The following is a 19,087-nucleotide window of genomic DNA, read 5'->3' on the forward strand; positions in this document are numbered from 1 at the left end:
AGCGTAGCAAAAGCAACCCATGGAAGGGACAACTCAAAGCTGTGGTGGTGGTCAGGCTTTCCCCAATAGCAGAGGACAGCCTCACAGGTACTTAGGAATCTATCAGTCTGCAATTTTGGCATTGCGTAGGAGAGTGCCTTGGAAAGTCCCAGGACTGAAGAGTTTGGTTTGTGCATCAACTGAGTCAGAATACTCAGGGAAGCTGCAGAGTTAGCAGACCACAGAAAACCTGTTACCTGCTGCATGAGCAGGCTGAGATATCTTCCAGAAGAAATGCAACGCAAAGGAAACATTTCTGCAGGTAGCAACTTCACGCTATGTAGAGTGCACCAGGCCTGCACTGTAGCTCAAGGAAAACAGTGGCAGGATGAGAAGCCTTCTGCTCATCAGTAGCAGCTGTTCAGTGCACACACACACAAGGCAGGACCACACACAGCACTGCCTACAGTTCAGTGAAGTGGCTCCTGCTCAGACTCTCCAGTTTCCAGGGCAGCTCAGAATCCTGCCAGCAGTGGTGCTGCTCCATGGGACAATTTTCCAGTCCTGATCTTAGTTGCAGTCTTGCTGAACCCACTCTCATGCTGCCCTGCCTGCAGCTCTCGTGAGAGAGCCCAGTGCTTGGCAGCAGCATCCCCCCACCACCCCAAACCCACTTACAGCTATGCGGATGCTCCAGCTGCCCCTCCTGACATCACTTCTGCCTCTCAAAGGATTTACAAAGAGTCTGTATGGATAAAGTTCTTCGAAAAACAGGTAGAGAGGTAGAACTAGGAATCAACAATTTTATTTCATGCTCCAGGAACACAATACTGATATGTACAGCGTAGGGAATAAAATTTAACCATACAACAAAGAATATTAAAATAAACAGTTGGAAAACAAATAAATAGCCAGACACGTTATACAAACAGATAAGCAGTTTTTCTTATGTACAGAGAACCAGCTAAGCAGAACGGCTGAGAAAGGTGAGAGCTGGGTGTGCAGACTGAGTTAGTTACTGAAAGGCACTAAGGACCATTTTCACTTCCCTTGAACCCGAAGAAAGGTTCCATAACAAGTTAATTCTGAAATGATTCATTTACACAGCATTAAATAACACGGCCAGAGAAACTCTCTGCGATTTGCTGGAATGAGGGGAAGCTTTGGTGACAAAAAATGAATACACATTATATACGTGTTACAGTTAAGTGGCATGGACTGGCCTGGGATGAAGATGGCTCCGTCGACTGAGCCATCAAAAACCCATACAAACTTAAGTCCTTCTCTTTTAAGACATGGTAAAGGGACATTTGACATTATTGCTGACTGTCCAGAGCTGCAGCGAGGGCCCATACAGCAAACCTGCAAGCAGGGCTCTGTTTTGAAAGGAAGTTTCCAAAACTTAAGCAAAACAGCACAGTGAAAAGGTAAGCCAAGCTGACAGATCATCATGAAGACTGATCTACATCAAAACAAAGTCCTCGGGTAAGAGCAGAAAATTTGTTCTCCAAAACAAGCCCCTGTACCAGGAAATCACAACCAGTTCCTCCCATCTAATTACAAAGCAGTGCAATTATTTACTTGAAGTTTTTCTCTGCCTCATGGGTCTTTAAAATATGCAGAGCACTTTTGTTTTCAGCAGAAATAACAGGAATTCAACCCAAGCCTCCACCTTCCTAGTTAGATTTTATATGTTGTAAATGCAGAGTCAGGATGCACAGTCCCTGTTTTCGTCTGCTGAGTGAAGAATTCAGAGAATTGAGAGTACTGTTCAGGAGAAACACTCTTCAGAACAGATTATTCAACAGCATGAAGCACAGCAAGACGTTAAACAAGAGGAAATAAAGTTTGCCCTTGTTCTGCTCAGTCCAGAACATCCCTGCCTGTTTCTAAGACAAAAAAGGCATTTGAGACATTTTCAGTCTGTCTTAGCTGACAAATTTAACACGATATTCTTAGCTGAAGCACATTCAAAATAAGATGAACTCTTCAAGAAGAAATCTAACTAGTTCAGATCAGACAAAGATCCTGACTCTTTACCTCTTCCCAAATGCTGGACTAGAAAGAACTGCCAGTGTTTGGATTGGCAGCTTCGACGCATCTGGGTGACAAAGCCAGGCCTGCTCACCTCTCCCCCCAAGAAGAGGAATACTTTCTTCTCCGTCATCAGGATCCTAAAAAACACTTCAGAAAACGCACAGGGGAAAGCTTAGAACTCATTCTGAATTGCACTGACTGCATCTCCAGATCAAAACATGCCCCTGCAAGACCCAAATTAACCGTTACAGCTGGAGCTGTTCCAGACTCATGAGGTGCACCCAGTTCAACATGGTGACAATAAGAAAGGGCAATCCACTTCTAACTGCAGTAAACACTTCACAAGGATGTTCTGGTAATTGCAGACATGGCTACTATCAGGCACGAGACACCCAAGGAGCTGTCTTGCTCCTTATACCAAGCTCAAGTATTCGGTCTGTGTTATTAACCACAGCTTTTCTTGTAACTCTAGGTAACACACTAAGATTAAATGAAAATCATACCTAATTAACACCACACTGACACGAGAACTGCTAAGGTACCTGCAACTGCTGTGCTCCAGCAGGAGTTAATACAGCACACAGCCCAGAGGAGATTCATTTTTGCGACACAAAAGCAATGTATTGAGGTGTTCGGTGTCTGTTAGCAGCACAAAAAGCAAAGAAAAAGAGCAGCCACCATAAATGGGTATCAGCAGAGAGCAGATTTCTTTCCCCTCAAAGCATAGTCAGAAACAGGAGATGGTGCACACAGACACGAACAGCATCAGCTATTTCAGGGGATGTTACAGCACTGGGACAACTGGGAAATTTATGCCTATTCTCACACAGGAGAAATTCATCCTCAGCTGTGGCCAGGAGTGAGACAAATGGAGCCATAGTGTTCAGTCCCTCTAGTGTTAAAGCCTTCCCCTCAAATAATCTGTGCTGTCCAGATTACAACAAAGCAATTCACACCAATTAAAACCACTTCCAGCTCAGAAGCATAAAAAGCAGCCAAAGCAACGCAGCAATGCAGCCTTAAGAGGAAGAAAAGAGTTCTCTTATCTGTGCATCAGCCCTCACTCTCCACGTTGCCAGCAGATCACACAAATAGACAAAAATCAAAGCATTAGACAACTAGTGTTGCACTTAAAGAGAGCATGGTCCCTTCCCACAAACCTCAGGCTTATGTAGTTCTAAGTACTCTTCTACCCAACTACTTTTTGTACAGCAAGACTGCAAATGAAGAGAGTTGTGTCTCAAATACACAGTATGATCAGCCTAATAACTACAGTGAAATATTTAAATAAAAAGGCTTGATGCTCTTAACTCAAAGGTTTGCAGCAACCACATTCAAACAGATCAGTGCAACAAAAGACAACAGTGAAAGCTGCCAGTTATGTGCAAAGCAGGACACAGATTTACCAGCATTAAGTTTTAGGATTCCATTGACCATTTTGAGCTATTATGACTAGTACTTGAGCACATCTAGAATCCTCGTTTTCTATACATTTCAAGGATTACCAACAATAGTTCCCTGCACAACACATTGTTTAACACATGGAATTCCACAACCATAAAATATACCAGTTTAATATTATGTTAATATAACATACAGTATACAGGCAACTAAGGAAAAATACATTTTTTTTTTTTAATTAAAGCTCCATACCAGCCAGGCATGGATTCTACAGCCACTTCAAACTGTGCCATCTCAAATTCCATATTCTGGCCAAACCTTTCACACTCACTGATTTTTACGGCAATTCTGAACACGTCACACCTACTGCAGCAGAGAGTCAATGACAGCGCCTGGCTTTGCAGAACGTTTTCTGTTTGGAGAGCAGAAAAGAAAAGAAAAAAAAAAAATAATACCACACACATCATTATACTGTCCAGGAAAGACAGGGACCAGCCACTTCTCAGGTCAAAACTACACATCATCGACTTTTTCACAAAGCATCAGGAACACCCACGCTGAAATCTTCCCCAGCACACATTACTTTCCAGTAATAAAGGTATCTGTGCTGTCAGTGTGTCGCTTGTTAGGCCGAACCAGCAATCAGGGAAACAAAAACAAGCAGCCAGAAGAGGGGAATGTGAAATTAGGAAATCAAAACCCCCCCCAGACAAAACTTTCTGGACAATATTTTACCACAGTGAAAGATTTCAGCCTGGTTCTACTACACTTGACATCAGTAACCCTTCTATCATGCGGAATTTTAGCATTTTCTCTTAGCTATAAGTCACCAAACATTTGTCTTAAGTTTGCAGACACAAGCTTAGGCCTTCCCCTGGGAAAACTCCCCATTACATACAGATACTCCAAAGTTCTTCACCTTCGACCAGTCTTGGGCCTGGATCTTCCCTTTGAAGTCCTTGGCCTCTCTAGCTTCATCAGAGACTGCCTCAAGCTTTCTTCAGTGTAAGCTAAGTAAACATGGGAAAGGTCCACCTCAAAGGGCTAAAGAAAAGTAACAAAACATCAGAACTATTTAGTACACTGATCAGCTGCTCTTCTGTAACATTAGAAAGACTTCAAACAAGAAAACTGAAGTTGAACAATTTTCCCATGAACACAAAGGGGAAGACACAGAAAGCAGAACTTAAACCTACACAGTTCAATAAGAGTTTATTAAGGGTTACTCACATCTTTTTCCTTCTTGTCCAGGACAGGAGTCTGTTTCCTCATATTGTTTCCTGTATATGCAACACATTTCTCAAAAAAACCAAAAAGGTCCGTTAGTGAAATGAAGTCAGTTTTACTGAGCACTGTACAGCTCTATCAGTTTATTTCTGGGCTCAGTTAAATTCCTCAAAAGCTTATGCTAACATTAGCTTGTATGTAAGCTAGCTTACCAGCTGCCATTCTCCAATGTCTTCATTCCAGTGAACATAGTTCTCAATCATTTCCTAGACAGAAGATAAGGTTATTAAGGTTACAGAGTTGCACAACCTACAGTCCAGATGTGTTTCTCAAAACATGCATCCCAAAAGCCTAGACAAGTTGCTTAACAACAGCCTTGACCACTCCCAAGGTATTTTTAATCCAAACAGCCATACCACACTCAAAACCCCTATTTTATAATCTGAAGACTACAGAACAACATCACTCCCAAGCTGTGCACGATGAAGTTCCCACTAAAGCATGGATTTACCATTATGTCGATGCAATCATAACAGCAGTAAGAACTTTTCACACGTGCACATTTGTAGTACAGCTTAACAGACAAGTGTCAGTCAAGTTGCCTGTCAATGCCTTTGGAAGCCAGCTCATTCTATTTGCTGGTGGACTAAATAATGCTGGAGGGCTAAGTGAATACTGTATAAGGCCACATCAAAGGCTTCAGCTCTTCATCTGTACCTGGTAGTCCTGAGGAATGAAGTTGTCTATGATAAGCATCTGAAGACGAAGTTCCCTGCTCAGCTGCCGAATATTCTCCAGTAAGCCTTCAATCTCTCTCTGATGCTCTTGTTGCAGATCTGCCATCTGTGGACAAAGCATACGAGAGGTCAGAACTAATATAAGACACGATAACAACTTAAAAGAATTGTTTTCTGCCTGTATGTTTTTGGGAAATGAAAGCAAACTCTAGCTAGAAGTACTAGAATATTTCTCTCAAGAATAAATCCTCCAAAACGTTCTAGCTCAGAGATGGTTAAAAACAGTATTAAGTTATTGGTCTCAGAAAAGATGAAATCAGCCTTCTGTCAGTCCCAGCACCAATAGCAGGCAAAGTGTGCAAACAAGTTCCATCTCTGGCAAGATCCCAAGGAAAATCTCAGCTCCCGAAGACAAAAACGTGCTTTTCATGAATCAGAAAGGTTCGATACCAACTAAGTGACTGACTGAATGTGACCGAGAGGGAATAAGAGCAACATGCACAAGGAGCAGCAAGCTAAGAGCAGATGTGGATTTGAGCAGCTGCAAAGCAGAAGACTGGACCGCCAAACAACTTTTATTTTGCTCAGAAATAACCAACGGTTTCCCTTGAGGAAAAGCTCTACAACGTACCCCCACGCAGATCTGACATGAAGCTTAATTTGCTCTTTAAAATTGCGTAAACCAAGCAGGCAGCACACAGGGATTTCTAAACCTGCAGCACTCTAACCGGAGTGACAAACAGAACACTGACCTCTGATTTTGCAGCCATAAGCATGGTCCAAACTTTCTTCAGTTTTTTTGTTTTTCCCTGTGCTTCTTCCTGGAGGCTGGTGTACTTCTCCTCAATGTCCAAGCGTTCTTGCTGTACGCAACATTTAACAGACAACAGACATTAGCACAATCAAAGAAAATACTTGCAACAATATGAACAGGAAGGGAAGTAACTTGGACAAAACAAAGCATCTGCCAAGGGCGAAGACACCTGGCTTAGCCAGGCTGGCTGACACTCAACATGATTACACGGTCCTTCAGGTGAGCACTGGTTACACATGCCTCTGAAATGTTTGATTTCTACTGAGCTTCAGAGTAGAGTCATATTTAATCCACATGAAGAGGCAAAGACAAGTAATAGTGTGTCCTACCACTTCCAGATAGCTGGGAATACAACCCACCTCCTTCTCCTCAAGTTCTTTGCGAAGCTGCTCTGCTCTCCTCCTTCGTTCTTCCAGCTCCATATTTGATTCTTCTAGAAGCTTCTCTTGTTCTTCTGCTTTTGCCAGCAAGTCCACTCCTCCTACAATCACCTTCTTCTCCAGCACAGACAGTTTCTCCAGCAGGGACTGGTGCTCTTGTCTAGGGAGAGACAGGTAAAGTTGGCAACTTCCCGTCTTAAAGTGCTCACAAGGTTCAGTCAGGTTCAGCTCAGTTTTTACATCCCAGACAGCACTCATAGGGCTTGAAAAACTTGCCTAGCTGCAAAAGGTTTAAAGTAGGGGTGAGGCAGTGCACAGGGATTTCCTTAACTCCAGCCCCCATCACTTTCATGCAAACAAAACCAACTCAGCAAACAAGTCTCTCCTGCTGCCGTTTCCCTCTGTCAGGGGCTGCCCGGTGCCAGGGGTGTTACCAGGATACCCAGGGTGCTCCCTCCCACCCCAAGGGCCCAGCAATGATGCTGGGATTCAGACAGACTGCAACAGGTTGTAATGGAACAGAAGCAAGAGAAACGAGGTCACAACAGTGCAGCTGAGAGGTAAGCCAGGAAAGCCAGCAGCTGTTGAGCATGCCTACAACATGGTCATGGGCTGTAAGAAACTCACTTTGCTATATAGCTACTGCCCACTAGCAAGCAGTACAGCAGTTCTGCTGCTCTTCACTGGTCTCCAGAGTTCAGAGGATTCGTTTTAAGTTTCTAGGCCATCTCAGCTAGATAAGGCTAAGAGAAGAGTGGTAGAAGAATAAAGTTTCTTTTTGCTACCTGCTCTACTCTGCAAGCACAGAGGAAGCTCCTCTTTCACTCTGATAACAGCAAGAGCTGATGTTCAGCTTACACAAAGCTTGACTAGCATCTCACCATGCATCTCCACATATTGATATCTGACTTGTAGATTAAGGGAGGAAAAACCCACAACACCACAAAAACTACTCAGAGCAGGGCACTCACTGAGCTTTAAGCAAATCTTTTTCTCTCTTCTCCAGTTCAGCTCTGGCTTTATTTCTTTCTTCTTCTTCCATATCAAGCTTAGTTTCAAGAGCTTTTCTCTCCTCTTCAATCTTTGCTTGCATCTCTACCATCTTATCAGGGGAAACTTTCTTTTTCCCTTTCAAAGAGTGGGGAAAAAAATATTTCACAAAAATAATACAGTCTCTGTATCACAGCATTTTTTTCCCCTCAGGTTAAAATTTATTTCAATGTTTAAGTGCAGTTATCGATGTCAGAACTCGTGGATTCCAAGCTGAGCACATCTCAGTCTTTAAAATCTCATTTTAGTGTTTGCTTATTTGCCTCCAGTACTTACAGTGAAGGAGTACTACAGAACTGAGTACTAGAACATAAAAGCCTAAACAAAATACATGAAGAATACTTGTGGAAAAGAAACACTGCCTAAAGAGAAGCCTGAGTCAGAATCTTGGCTACCTTAATTACGTAGATTAGACCAACTAAAGGAAAAAGAAGACTGGAACCCAGCCTATACAGATCTCCCCAAATCCACATCTCCCACAAGTTTTACATCCCCCTTTACTCGTTACAAAATGACAAATCTTTAACTTTGTTTTGCTCTTCTCTGGACATGAGAGAATTACCCACAGAATCCAGATGCCTAGAAACTAATAGAAACTGTCTAGTATTAAGAGACTTCCACAGTGATGCAATGCATACGGTCCAAGTATGCTTGAAAACGTTGTTGCTCACTAAAAGGCTTCTTTCCCTTCAGTCTTCGTGCCATTCATTTTTGTTTATATTCATTTATAACCTCCAGCAGAGGCAAAGATACTGGCACCTGTAAGCATGCGTGCACACAAGAGCACTGTAAGGACTTCAGCGCTACAGCAGAAAATATCTTGGTTTCCATCTGCTAAATTTAAGAGCTAGATACTCAACACTTATTTCTGGATCTGCAGAGAAAATCCCTCACTAATTAGTTTTCAGGTAACCCAAATTCGAAGTTTTATTTCAAGAAGTGTTATACAAAGATCACCATATCAAGAGGTGAACCAGATAAAGGTTTCTAACATGTTATTACACAGCCCTGTGCATTCTCAGTTTTGGAGACGACTGAACTACACTGAGTTGGAGGAGCCTTTAGCGAGCTCTGCAATTGTATTTTGAGGAGCTGAAAAATCTATTAGTGAAAAATCAAAATTACACCAACCTGCTTGATCTTGCATTAAGAGGAAGTAGAAAGCACACCGCAGAGAGGCAGCACACACATAGAAAGGAGGAAATAAAATATATTATTGCTTGATCGCTAGGAACAAAGTTTATCAGCATCAGAACAAGCACTGATTTTACATGCATGTTTCTAGAGTAGAAAACGGAATAATCACTAAGAAATGAAACCTCATTAGAGTGAATATTAATGAATCATCATTTTGTGCTAAAGCACAGAATGTTTCTGTAATGTCCTTTGCATATCCAGGATAGTTTGAACTCACTCCTGCATTCTTCTGCCCATCCAATGCAATGCAGAACTTAAGTGTAACATTACGAGCCTGCCGCAAAGATCATGCCCTAAGAAACAGATTGTAGATTTCCTCTTCATTAACAGACCTAGTGTTTTTTCCCCTTCCTGAAGGCAGCCAATTCTCTTAAATTACCTGCAAAAATCTTAGCATACAGAAGACTTAAGTTTTAACCAAGTTAAACCGAGCCAATTTTTTTGCAAGATAATGACAATTGCACATAAGATATTAGTAGGTTAATTGGCAGTAACTGATGCTTCCATAGAGGTATAGAGCCAGTTTTGGTTATTTAAGCAAATGCAGTAAAAAAAGCAGGACAGGGAAAAGATGAAAGGCACCACATGCAGAAGGGCTACACGTGAGGACAGTTAATATCCCAAACCACACAGACGAACCACAAAAGCTCAGTGCAACCTCTGCAACATCTTCAGACTTGAAGGAGATGGACTGATCCATCCATCAGTGGTTTGCTGTTAACTGTCCTCATCCAAAGAGAAATATTCAGGTTTTGAGCAAGCTTCGAAAGAGCAAATTTGAAGCAAGCAGGTTTCCAAGTGTATCACCATTATCCACAGGTCACACTTAGGCTGTGAGCCTTCTTACCTCTGATCACACTTCCCCTGAGCTGATGCTTTATACTAACACAACTACTAACATTTATTTAGGTATAACTAAAGGTTAGGTATATACAGCAGGACTTCCCAGGTTCTCCACACACAGAAGTGTGGATTACAGCTACACACTATAACCACAACAACTGGTAAAGCCCCTACAAGTCAAGGTCCAAAATATGATTTTTTGTTTGTTTGTTTGTTTAAAAGCAAACACTGACTGTAAGTCTTCCTTCCTCTGATCAGGAGCAGACCAAACTTTCCTCGCTGCTAGAAATCAAGACCCTTTGTTCTTCTCAACTATGCCCTCCTGTGGCAACCAAAAACTTAAAGTCATGAGGCAGTCTGAAGAAAAAGCAGCAACCACTGCCCTGGTTTTGGGTTGGTTTTTTTTTTTGAAGGTCTGCCAAAATAAAACCAGTGTTAAGAAGTTTTCCTTCTTAGTACAAAACTAGCGTAGCTTCACTGCTGACTGTTCATTCATTCACTCCAAACTTAGTTTTAGGAAGGCAACATCCAATATAACGTAACAGCTTCCAAGAAGAAAGCTGCTCAGACTTTTTCCTGACATTTTAGAGGGATTGTTTAAAACAGGAATTGCAAACTTCCAACCTAACGTTTCCCAAATGTCTTTAAATCTTGTTAAGTAAGCCTACTGAAATGCTCGCCATTCTCATGTCTTGCTGACAATGTGCACATCAAACCACCATTTCAAGCGTGAAAGCAACAAAGGAAAGGCATGCTTTAGCCAAATTGTAAGTTCAGGTTTATTTTCCAATAGACATAGCAGGGAAAAGTGCAGCATTGCAAAATGAAATGCACAGATCATGGAAAGGCCAAAGCTTAAAGGACTTAAGAGCTCCCACTCACTAGTGAAGGACTTATCCAGAGGTTTCTCTATGACAGAGCATGTGGAGTCTGAACTACTGCTGCTGCTACTGCCTGGAAAACAGAAATGAGTCCCACAGAAAAACCCAGAGAGGAAGAAACATGCAGATGGGAAGTTAGTTCTAAGGAAAAGAAACCCAGAAGAGACAGTAAATAGTTTTAAAAGGCACAGAGTTCTCATTAGGAAGCATTTGCCAGAATCCCTCCCAGACTCAGCTTGCAAAGCCATCATTTCCCAGCACAGAATGGCATGCTCAGAGAGACAGTTCAGTTAAAACCCATCTTAACAAGCCCATAGCTTAAAATCTCATGCCAAGGCTGCTTCCATTTCAAGCAATAGCACAGAAAAACAGATCACAGTGAAGGTGGCTGTGGATATCTACAGTAACACAAGATTCAGTGACCAGGATCCTTTCCAGTGTTACGTACATGGCAATGTACACTTCCCAGTCTAGAAGAGAGAATCAGCTTACAGAGGGGCAGTTACTGCGCAAAGCTCCTGCTGGGCACAGCCCTACTTAGGGAACTTAACTTCCAAACAAGCTGCTCTAGTTAAACGACAGCTATTTCCCCTCTATTCTTTTCAAGCAGTATTTTAAAGACAGCTTTCTCTTGTGGCAGATTTGGGCAGAAATTATTTCTTGATGGATAGAATGGTCAATCTTCCTACTTCTAGAAAGCACCAGCAGGGAAAAATGAAGTAAAATGGTGTATTACCAACACGAGGCTTGACAGGTGTAATTTATGATTCTGCTTGGACAGATATCAGAATGAAGGGGCATCTATTTAATGTAGGAATGCTGTTTAAACAGATGTGAGTGCTTTAAGACAGGAAGGCAGTTTAAACGCCAGCATTTACTGGACAAATTGGAAATGAAAGCACAGCACTGGGCCTGACTTCCCTACTCCCCAAGAATAAACAAAGGCTCCAGGGATGTAGCAGGCTCCCTACAAGCCACAGTTCTCCATGGTACACCATGACCTGCAATTCTAGGCTCAGCAGCATCCTCTGGGGCTTAGACACTACGTGCTAGTTTACCACAGTGTAGGATAAAGTAGACTTTGCCATGGGATTTCCAGAGTGCCCCCAAATAAGGGATGTGTAGCTCCCATTTAGCTTTTCAGCTAGCACACAGACACCCCCAAAGGTCAAGTTTTTCCTCTATCAGCATAAAATAGGACGCCAGAATGAAGCCAGATACTGAACATCCACAGGACAGTGAATCCTTTGCCTACACCACAGCCAAAATCCCCGTCTAGCCGTGAGAATGGCTATAGGAGAACACATCTGCCTACCGCTGATTTTTGGTGTCTTCCTCCTCCCATCTCAGTGAGCAGGGGAAGTTCCACAACATGAGTCACAAGCCATACGCAGCCACCTTGCGGCAACCAGGGAACCACCACAGAAGATGCTGTTACCACAAGCACAACTACCCAAGTGGAAGCAGATACCACACAGGAGCGGAGCTGTCAGCTACAGAGACAGCACCAAATAGCTGTGTTTCTAGGGAGGCATGATAATTGCAGCGGCAGTAGGGCAGCCCTACAACTCCACTTCTCCCTGCCTGGTTCTATAGCTCCTGACACTAGCTGCTGGGCAAAAGGAAATTGGTGGCACTGACAGGATTCTCTGCTGCCTTACCCCGCCGTTTCTTCCGCTTCTCCCCATCTTCTTCAATCTCTCCATCATCCTCTTCATCTTCTTCTTCTTCAGAACTTGTCTCAGAACCAGATATCTCTTCTCCTAGAAACAAAAGTATGCTTTTTGATGCTGCTTCAGAGCCTTCCAATAACACTGACTTGCTATTGTGACAGCAGCACTTATCTGAAGGCAGCAGTATCTGATATCAGCTTATCAGTAGCTGCAGAAGTCAATAACTTTCAAGGAGATGGTTGGCAATAGCTTTGGAAAATTAAGGAAGATGATTGTAAGCCATATAATGCTGCCAAGTCAGTGTGTATAACCCTATGGTGAGTACCCTCATATCCTTGTAATGCTACATTATGTTTGCTTAGAAGAAATTCACAACACCTTCATTTCCATCAGAGACAGAAAATGGTCAAATGAACAATGCTATCTGTTCTACAGTTTAGTAACTACGACTTTAAGAAGTCGCCCGCAGCACCCTAGGGATGAAGCAGCTATGTCTAGATTCCAGTCCCTGAAGAAAGCATTGCTATTTCCTGCTTCTCCTTAATGGTAGAAATTCCAAGCAGTGAGCCTTACTGGAATTACTGCTAGAGCTATTTTGTGCTGTGAGCATCTTTAGAGATGGACGTTACATCAAAGGCATTATTCAGGAAAAATCCTTCTGGAAAGATCCTTGAATGCTGGTAGATTAATCATTATCACAAGCCCATAAGGTTCCAAAGCCTAAAGAAGCTTCTTGTTTCTTCTGTGCACTAATTAGATAGTCTCAGTTCTAGCCACACAAATTCGTTTCATTTTAGTTCAAATTGCATCTCTCCTCAAGCAAAGAAAACATTTAGCTTTTGTTATCACGCACTTTAAATCCCTACACCACATCCAATCATACCCAGAGACCCCTCAGGCTCTTAGCACACTAAATTCAGTCCAGAATCCATCACCTTATGCTAGTGCCAAGTGCCACCTAGCGAGCAAAGCCAGGCCCTGCTCTGGGAGCATCCTGCTGGGTCATCAGGGCCAGAACAGTGACTTGCAATCAGCTACTGAATTCACGTGACATTTTCAAATAGTCAAGACTTTTCACAGCAGCAGAACGAGCATCAGGCTGGAGAGAAATACTAGGTGGAAGGGGAATCTCACCTTCTTCCAGTTTTTTCTTAAGCTCTTCAATTTCTTTCTGAAACTGACGTAGCAAAGCATCCTTGGGGTCTTCATTAATCCTGGCCTTGTTCTTAATGTTCTTGGCTCGGTTTGCATATCTGAGAGTGCTGATAGTCTCATCGTAATTGTAGTCTGCTGGACCAATGTTTGCACACTAACACATGGAAGAACAAGTTAATGGAGCGTAAAGAATCAGAGTCCAGGACAAATGATCTCACAGGAACCCAGCCTTAGCTCCAACAATATGGTACTGCCATCCTTTCCCAAGCTTTCCTGTTGCTTTTACATCGAGGTTACTTTTGTCTACCTAAGCACAGCTTTTACTTCATCTTACACACGTGTATTTACATCTTGTTTAGATCCTTGCCTGTGCAGATAGGAAGACACCAAAAGCATGTAAAAGGTTTTTTCAACTGCACTGCTCTGAAAAGAACAGGTAAATGGCAGGCTGTTCTCGTGGCAAAGTCACTATGCTATCCATGTATGAACAGAGATCAACAGCTGGAATTTCTCAAAGCATCTCACAGCTTACCATCATGGTTTTGGAGTTGCCCCCCAGGGAATCCTGAAGGAGTCGGGTAAGTTTGGAGTTACGGTAGGGCACATGAGTGCTTTTGCCATCCACCAGTGCTGAAATGACATTCCCCAAGGTAGAAAGAGAGAGGTTGATCTTAGTAGCTTCCTTCAGTCGCTGCCCCGTTGCTCCAGTTTTTGCTTGTCTTTCAGAACCCTGGAAAAGGAAGCAAAAGCAATCGCAATGAAACCTGCTACGTGATCTCTCTCCAAGTAGCATAGCTACCCCTAAATCATTGCCAACGGTCAAGTCTCTAAGCACCTCAATCATTATTAGAGGACCTAGCTATGTACTTCAGACATCATTAACAAGACAAGTGACAGGTGTCAACTGAAGCTTTCGGTGCCAGCAAATTCTGAATTGCTGGAAGTAACACAACTGAGAAAATGACAGTTTTGTCCCTGTGAATGAAAACATTATTAGAAACAAGTCAGCAGTTACAAGGCACCTCAGCTCCTCTCTTTTCTACAGGGAGGTCAAGGGAATAAGGTGACACTGCAATTGTTCTACAGGTAGTTTCATAGTGTGACATAAACACACCTCATGTAAATAAAGCAACAGATAACACACAGGGCTTTGAGTGTCCCCTTCCTTGCCTCTTCTCCAAGTAAAGGTACTCCAGAGTAAAATCTGGGCTACAAGGCCTTTTTACCAACACAACTACATTGGTTCAAAGTGAGCAACAGAGGGTGGGAACTTGCACGAGTGAGGAACTGCATGGTCACAATCCCTTAGGGTGATTACACTGGAAAAAAAACTTTGCAAAGATCCAGTTCTAATATCCAGCATGCTCTTTTCAGTGTAGTCTATATTATTTACAATTACTTCACAGGAAGAACAGAGCCCTCATACCAGTACAAGTCCATACACCCTCGAGGCTCTTTCTGGCATACATCTGATTTAAAGCATTGAGTGAATCCTCCACAGAAGTCAGCTGTCAGATAGAATTCCGGGCTTCAAAGCCTTTAACAGTCCTGAGGAGTCATGCCCACCATGTTTTGTGGCAGATGCTGCTGGTTCTACTTACAGCAAGGTCCACAAGGTGCAGTTTGCCCATGCGCACATGCATGTTTCCATCAACTCCCTTCTCACTGCACTCGATGGTGATAGTGAAGATGGCGTGCGAGCGAGAGCTGTGCTCATTCATGTTTGTGGCACCAACAGAACCTTTTAATTGAGAAAAAGATTAATGAATCACACTCCTGTAACATTCTACATGTTCCAAAGGAGATTTACTCCCAACTCTACGTGCAACCCATTTTTTCAGAAGATGGAAAAGATGCTCAGACTCAGCAAACTGTGCTGGACACTGAAGTTGTAGCACACCTCCAGCCTAGACTAGAAGTGTTGCTGCCTTCATTAGGTCCAAGCTGACCACAGGTCCCATCCTAAGAGCAGCAGTAGCTCTCATTTGTTTCTTTTAAAAAGTTACCGGGGGGAAAAAAAAAAATCACTAGCCTAACACTTTGGCAGCTGATCCATGCAAAAAGCTGGTTTGTTTTTTTTGTTTGTTTTTTTTTTTCTAATAAATAAGAGCAAAGCAATCCACATGAGCAGCAACAGTAAGTCAGAATTTTACTTCATAAAAGAGCTTAATTAAGTCTTCCAGAAAGCATCAACAACCTTCTATTCACAACACAGGGCTAGTCATTCCTCATCCAGATTAGAGCAGAAGGAAAGAACTATGACAAGCACAAGCAGCCCTGACAATGCTGACTGCCTTCACTGTTTCCCCCTGCCTGGCTGACTGAGGCACAGCCCACTTCACCTGTCCCTGCACAAAAGGCATTAGGGAGGGGACACCCCTTTTGCTCTGCTCAGTTGAATGAGCTGAGCTCTCCAGCATCAGGTCTAGAAGCAAGATCTCAAAGTCTCAAAATCAGAGCCTCACTCTGTCTGACAGAGCTGTCAGTCTGCCCGCTGTGGGACTACGTACGGTTCTTGTGGCCCAGAGTCATGATTCTGTCCATATCATCTGCATTGTTTACGACATAAGCTGAAAGGTCTTTGATATAAACTCCCACATCGGGTCTCTCTTTAACCTAAGAGAAAAGCAGAAAGAGCATGCTTAGAGCCCACACAGCAATTCTCAGTGGCACTGTATTAGTACAGTGATTTACTCCCCCAGATTCTAGTTTGCACAGAGGACACTGCAGTACTCCAAAAGGATAGCTAGGGAATCAAGACTCAAGCAGGATAATACTTCATTGGTCCTCCCTAGAGGCAAATACAGATTTCAAATCTCAGTCACTAAGTCCTAGAATGACTGCCAAGAGGCCTTTACAGTAGAACTGCACAGATGAAACTGACTCAGCAGAAAGCCAGTTCCTCACTGTACAACAGAGCAAACTGAAAAGACTCAAAGAAATCAGTGGTGATATCCAACTGCTGCTGTATCTCAAAGGAAACAATGCACACACAGAGGAGTCCAACCTCCCAGCTCCCTTCAAATGCTCTCTGGTCTCTACAATAATCTTGCTCAAGGAGTGGAACAGGCATCAGATTCAGAAGAGCAGGCTCACCTCTAACCTCTGTGACTGGTCTTTTCCTAGCAGGTCCCGCACTTCTTCGTTGTAAATTTCCAGGTAAGACACACGAACCAAAAACCTGAAGGCAAACAGTTGGGAAGCTTTCTTAACAAGATATTTGTTAAAGTCCAGAGACACAGAACGCAAAGAAAAAGCACCCATACATAAATACATTCCTGCCACCCCATCAAGAATGGCCTAAGTCATTACTGAGGTCAGGCTTCCTCTACAGATGGACAAACAAAAGACAGGAGCAGTAAAGGAAGGTGTTTACCTTGTGTCCCCCTCTGCTTTGGCAATGTGACCAAATATATGGGCGAAGGAATTTGGAATAATGCCTCTAAGCTCAGGAACTGCTCTGACCCCTTCCATGGTAAAAGTTTTGCCTGTTCCAGTCTGCCCATATGCAAAAATGGTGCCTGAAGAATAAGAACATACTAATGAATGTCATGCAGTTGCTATAACTGCGATTTTACCTCATCAATTCTTAGTCCGATAGCACTAAACACACTTTTATGAACTTGAAACTCTTCACCCTCTCCAGTATGCATTGCTCAATGCTATGAGAAACAGAAATGCTGGACAACCATAGCAAAAATGTTCAAGCCACTTCTTTATCCAGCCTGCAAAATATTTAAGAAGTCAGCTTGTTTTAGCTGTATAGAGCAATTAAAGGGTTGAGAACCAGTACACTTAGGGCTCACACGCAAATAATTAAAATCAGACTAATTAATAGCATTGTCAATTAGAGAAAGATCATTATATACCAACCACAAAACCAACGACTGCTGGCACTTTAAGCCACAGCAGAAACACAAGGCTCCCACAACAGAGGTCACAGTACAAGTGTCCAGTTCTGAACCTGCAAACGCAGCCACAGTTTGGACTAGATAACCATCCCCAAGGAAGCCAATGAGAAAGTTTACTGAGATCTCAGCCCAGACATTCCAGACACACAGAGGTTAATTAATTTTGTCCCTGCACAAATTAAGCTCAACTCAAATTAAGGTTTTACTTTCATTGTCAAGTCACTGGCATTACTGTTGGGAAGAAATGAATTTTAATCAGCTGAAGATGGGTGTGTTAGCACAAAAGCTTATTAGGTATTTTGCAAACCTTTAAAAACCTTCTTAATCTGTTGCTTACAGCACGGATCAAAAGCAGTTACAGAAAGCAGTAATTTGTTACCTTACTGCAGTATTCTTTCTTCTACATGTTGTATTTACATGCATAACAAACACACACAAACCACGGACACATTCTTCCCAGCTGCAGGAAGCAACCAATTATCTGCCAGGCAGGGCCGATGTGTGTAACTAGTCATCTTAGTTTGTAACAGCAAGTTTTAGAGATGAAAATGCAGCACTTATATGCACAAGAAGAATAGGCATACCTAGATAGTGCAGGACCATGGCAGCTGCTGGGGTACTGAAAATGCATAGCGAAGAGTCGCTGAGAATTCTGATAATGAAATAAAGTGTATATCTTTTGCAGACAGAAGCCAGAATGAAAACATACAGCTCACCAACCTCAGCTGGCTCACTTGCTCACTACTATCTCCCGCTGTTAGCAACCTCAGCACACACCACCACGGTGGGTACTCTGTAAGGAGCACCATCTGGTTGCTGTAGGTCAGAGACCAGAATAGAAACAATAGAGAGATGTGGCCCTCGTAAAAGAAGGCTTCCTGTTAGATCATCAGGGACACCAACAACACAAGGAACACAGATGAAATAAATCAGGAATTTACCATTGTAGCCTTCCAAGACGGAGTCAATAATAGGCCTCGCAGTTAGGTTATAGACATCCAGCTGCTTACTCTCTGGTCCAAAAACAGTGTCAAATGTGAATGTCTTGGGAGGCTCATTGGACGAGTCTGTTTTGTGGACTGTGATGGTTCCTCTCATCTCATCCACATTGACTGCCATTTTGTACCCCGTCGCTTTCTCTCGCTCATTAAGGGGCCGGCACCGAACAACCACCTTGACATTATCACAGCTCTCTGGCCTGTCCGGCTTCTCAGGCTTGTTGATCTGCAATTATCAAAAGGCAAAACACTCACAGGCTGCAGCACTCCTGTAACAAACCCATGTGCTTAAGCTGTAGACCCATGCTTCTCAGCAGAATCATAAAAGCCACACTTAGCCCAGAACTGGTTTATAATTAAAGCTAAGGGAATACCCTGCACTTATTCAGTCAAAGCAATCTTCTGTTTGCAACTGCGGAAACCAAATGAGTAAAACCTGAGAATTTCATTCATCTGTTAAATCTTTCAACAGACAACTTCGTGCCTGCAAACAGCTTGCTGGAAGCAGAGGCTTTTGTACCACTCCTTTAAATTCATGGAGCTTGTTGTCTGAACAGAGAGCACAAGGAAACAGCCTCAAACCTCACCGATGACATCAGCAGATAGCAGCGGGCATTGGCTGAAGGGAATTCAGACAAGCTTCAGTGCGTTTGCTGAAGGTGAACCACTCTGAAAACTCGCAGGTTGGCTCTCAGGACTTCACGCTGCCTTTCTCTCTCGGTTACAGACGCGGATTTTGACACTAAACCGACTGACAGTGCTGACAGCGCTTCTCCTGACAGAGGAGCTCCAAAAGCCGCTGGC

General features: G+C 42.9%; 1 protein-coding gene across 3 annotated transcripts; it reads right to left on the reverse strand.

Moving 5' to 3' along the window:
- Nucleotides 1–768: 768 nt before the first annotated feature.
- KIF3A (kinesin family member 3A) lies at nt 769–19,087 on the reverse strand. 3 transcript variants are annotated; one of them, XM_003210494.4, is made up of 19 exons: nt 18,871–19,087; nt 18,227–18,509; nt 16,751–16,895; nt 16,471–16,555; nt 15,885–15,990; nt 14,976–15,115; nt 13,907–14,104; nt 13,354–13,528; nt 12,208–12,309; nt 10,548–10,619; nt 8,757–8,765; nt 7,547–7,703; nt 6,555–6,735; nt 6,134–6,244; nt 5,362–5,487; nt 4,857–4,910; nt 4,648–4,716; nt 4,337–4,461; nt 769–3,829 (listed from the first exon to the last, which is right to left on the reverse strand). In XM_003210494.4, the coding sequence occupies exons 1-19, from the start codon at nt 18,877–18,879 to the stop codon at nt 3,781–3,783; spliced, it is 2,196 nt and encodes a 731-aa protein (XP_003210542.1). In that variant the 5' UTR covers nt 18,880–19,087; the 3' UTR covers nt 769–3,780. The 3 variants fall into 3 exon arrangements, with proteins under 3 accessions (XP_003210542.1, XP_019476050.1, XP_010717550.1); XM_019620505.2 differs by lacking the exon at nt 10,548–10,619 and having other exon boundaries at nt 18,871–19,084; XM_010719248.3 differs by lacking the exons at nt 8,757–8,765; nt 10,548–10,619 and having other exon boundaries at nt 18,871–19,084.

This window comes from Meleagris gallopavo, chromosome 15, assembly GCF_000146605.3.
Source record: "Meleagris gallopavo isolate NT-WF06-2002-E0010 breed Aviagen turkey brand Nicholas breeding stock chromosome 15, Turkey_5.1, whole genome shotgun sequence".
Classification (NCBI taxonomy): Eukaryota; Metazoa; Chordata; class Aves; order Galliformes; family Phasianidae; genus Meleagris; species Meleagris gallopavo.

Bases quoted from the DNA above. Each gene is read 5' to 3' on its own strand.
- KIF3A (XM_003210494.4), bottom strand. The intron at 12,310-13,353 runs GTGAGATTCCCC...TTTTGTTTCTAG, and splicing joins TAAGAAAAAACTGGAAGAAG to GAGAAGAGATATCTGGTTCT. The intron at 10,620-12,207 runs GTAAGGCAGCAG...TCTGTTTTCCAG, and splicing joins GAAGCGGAAGAAACGGCGGG to GCAGTAGCAGCAGCAGTAGT.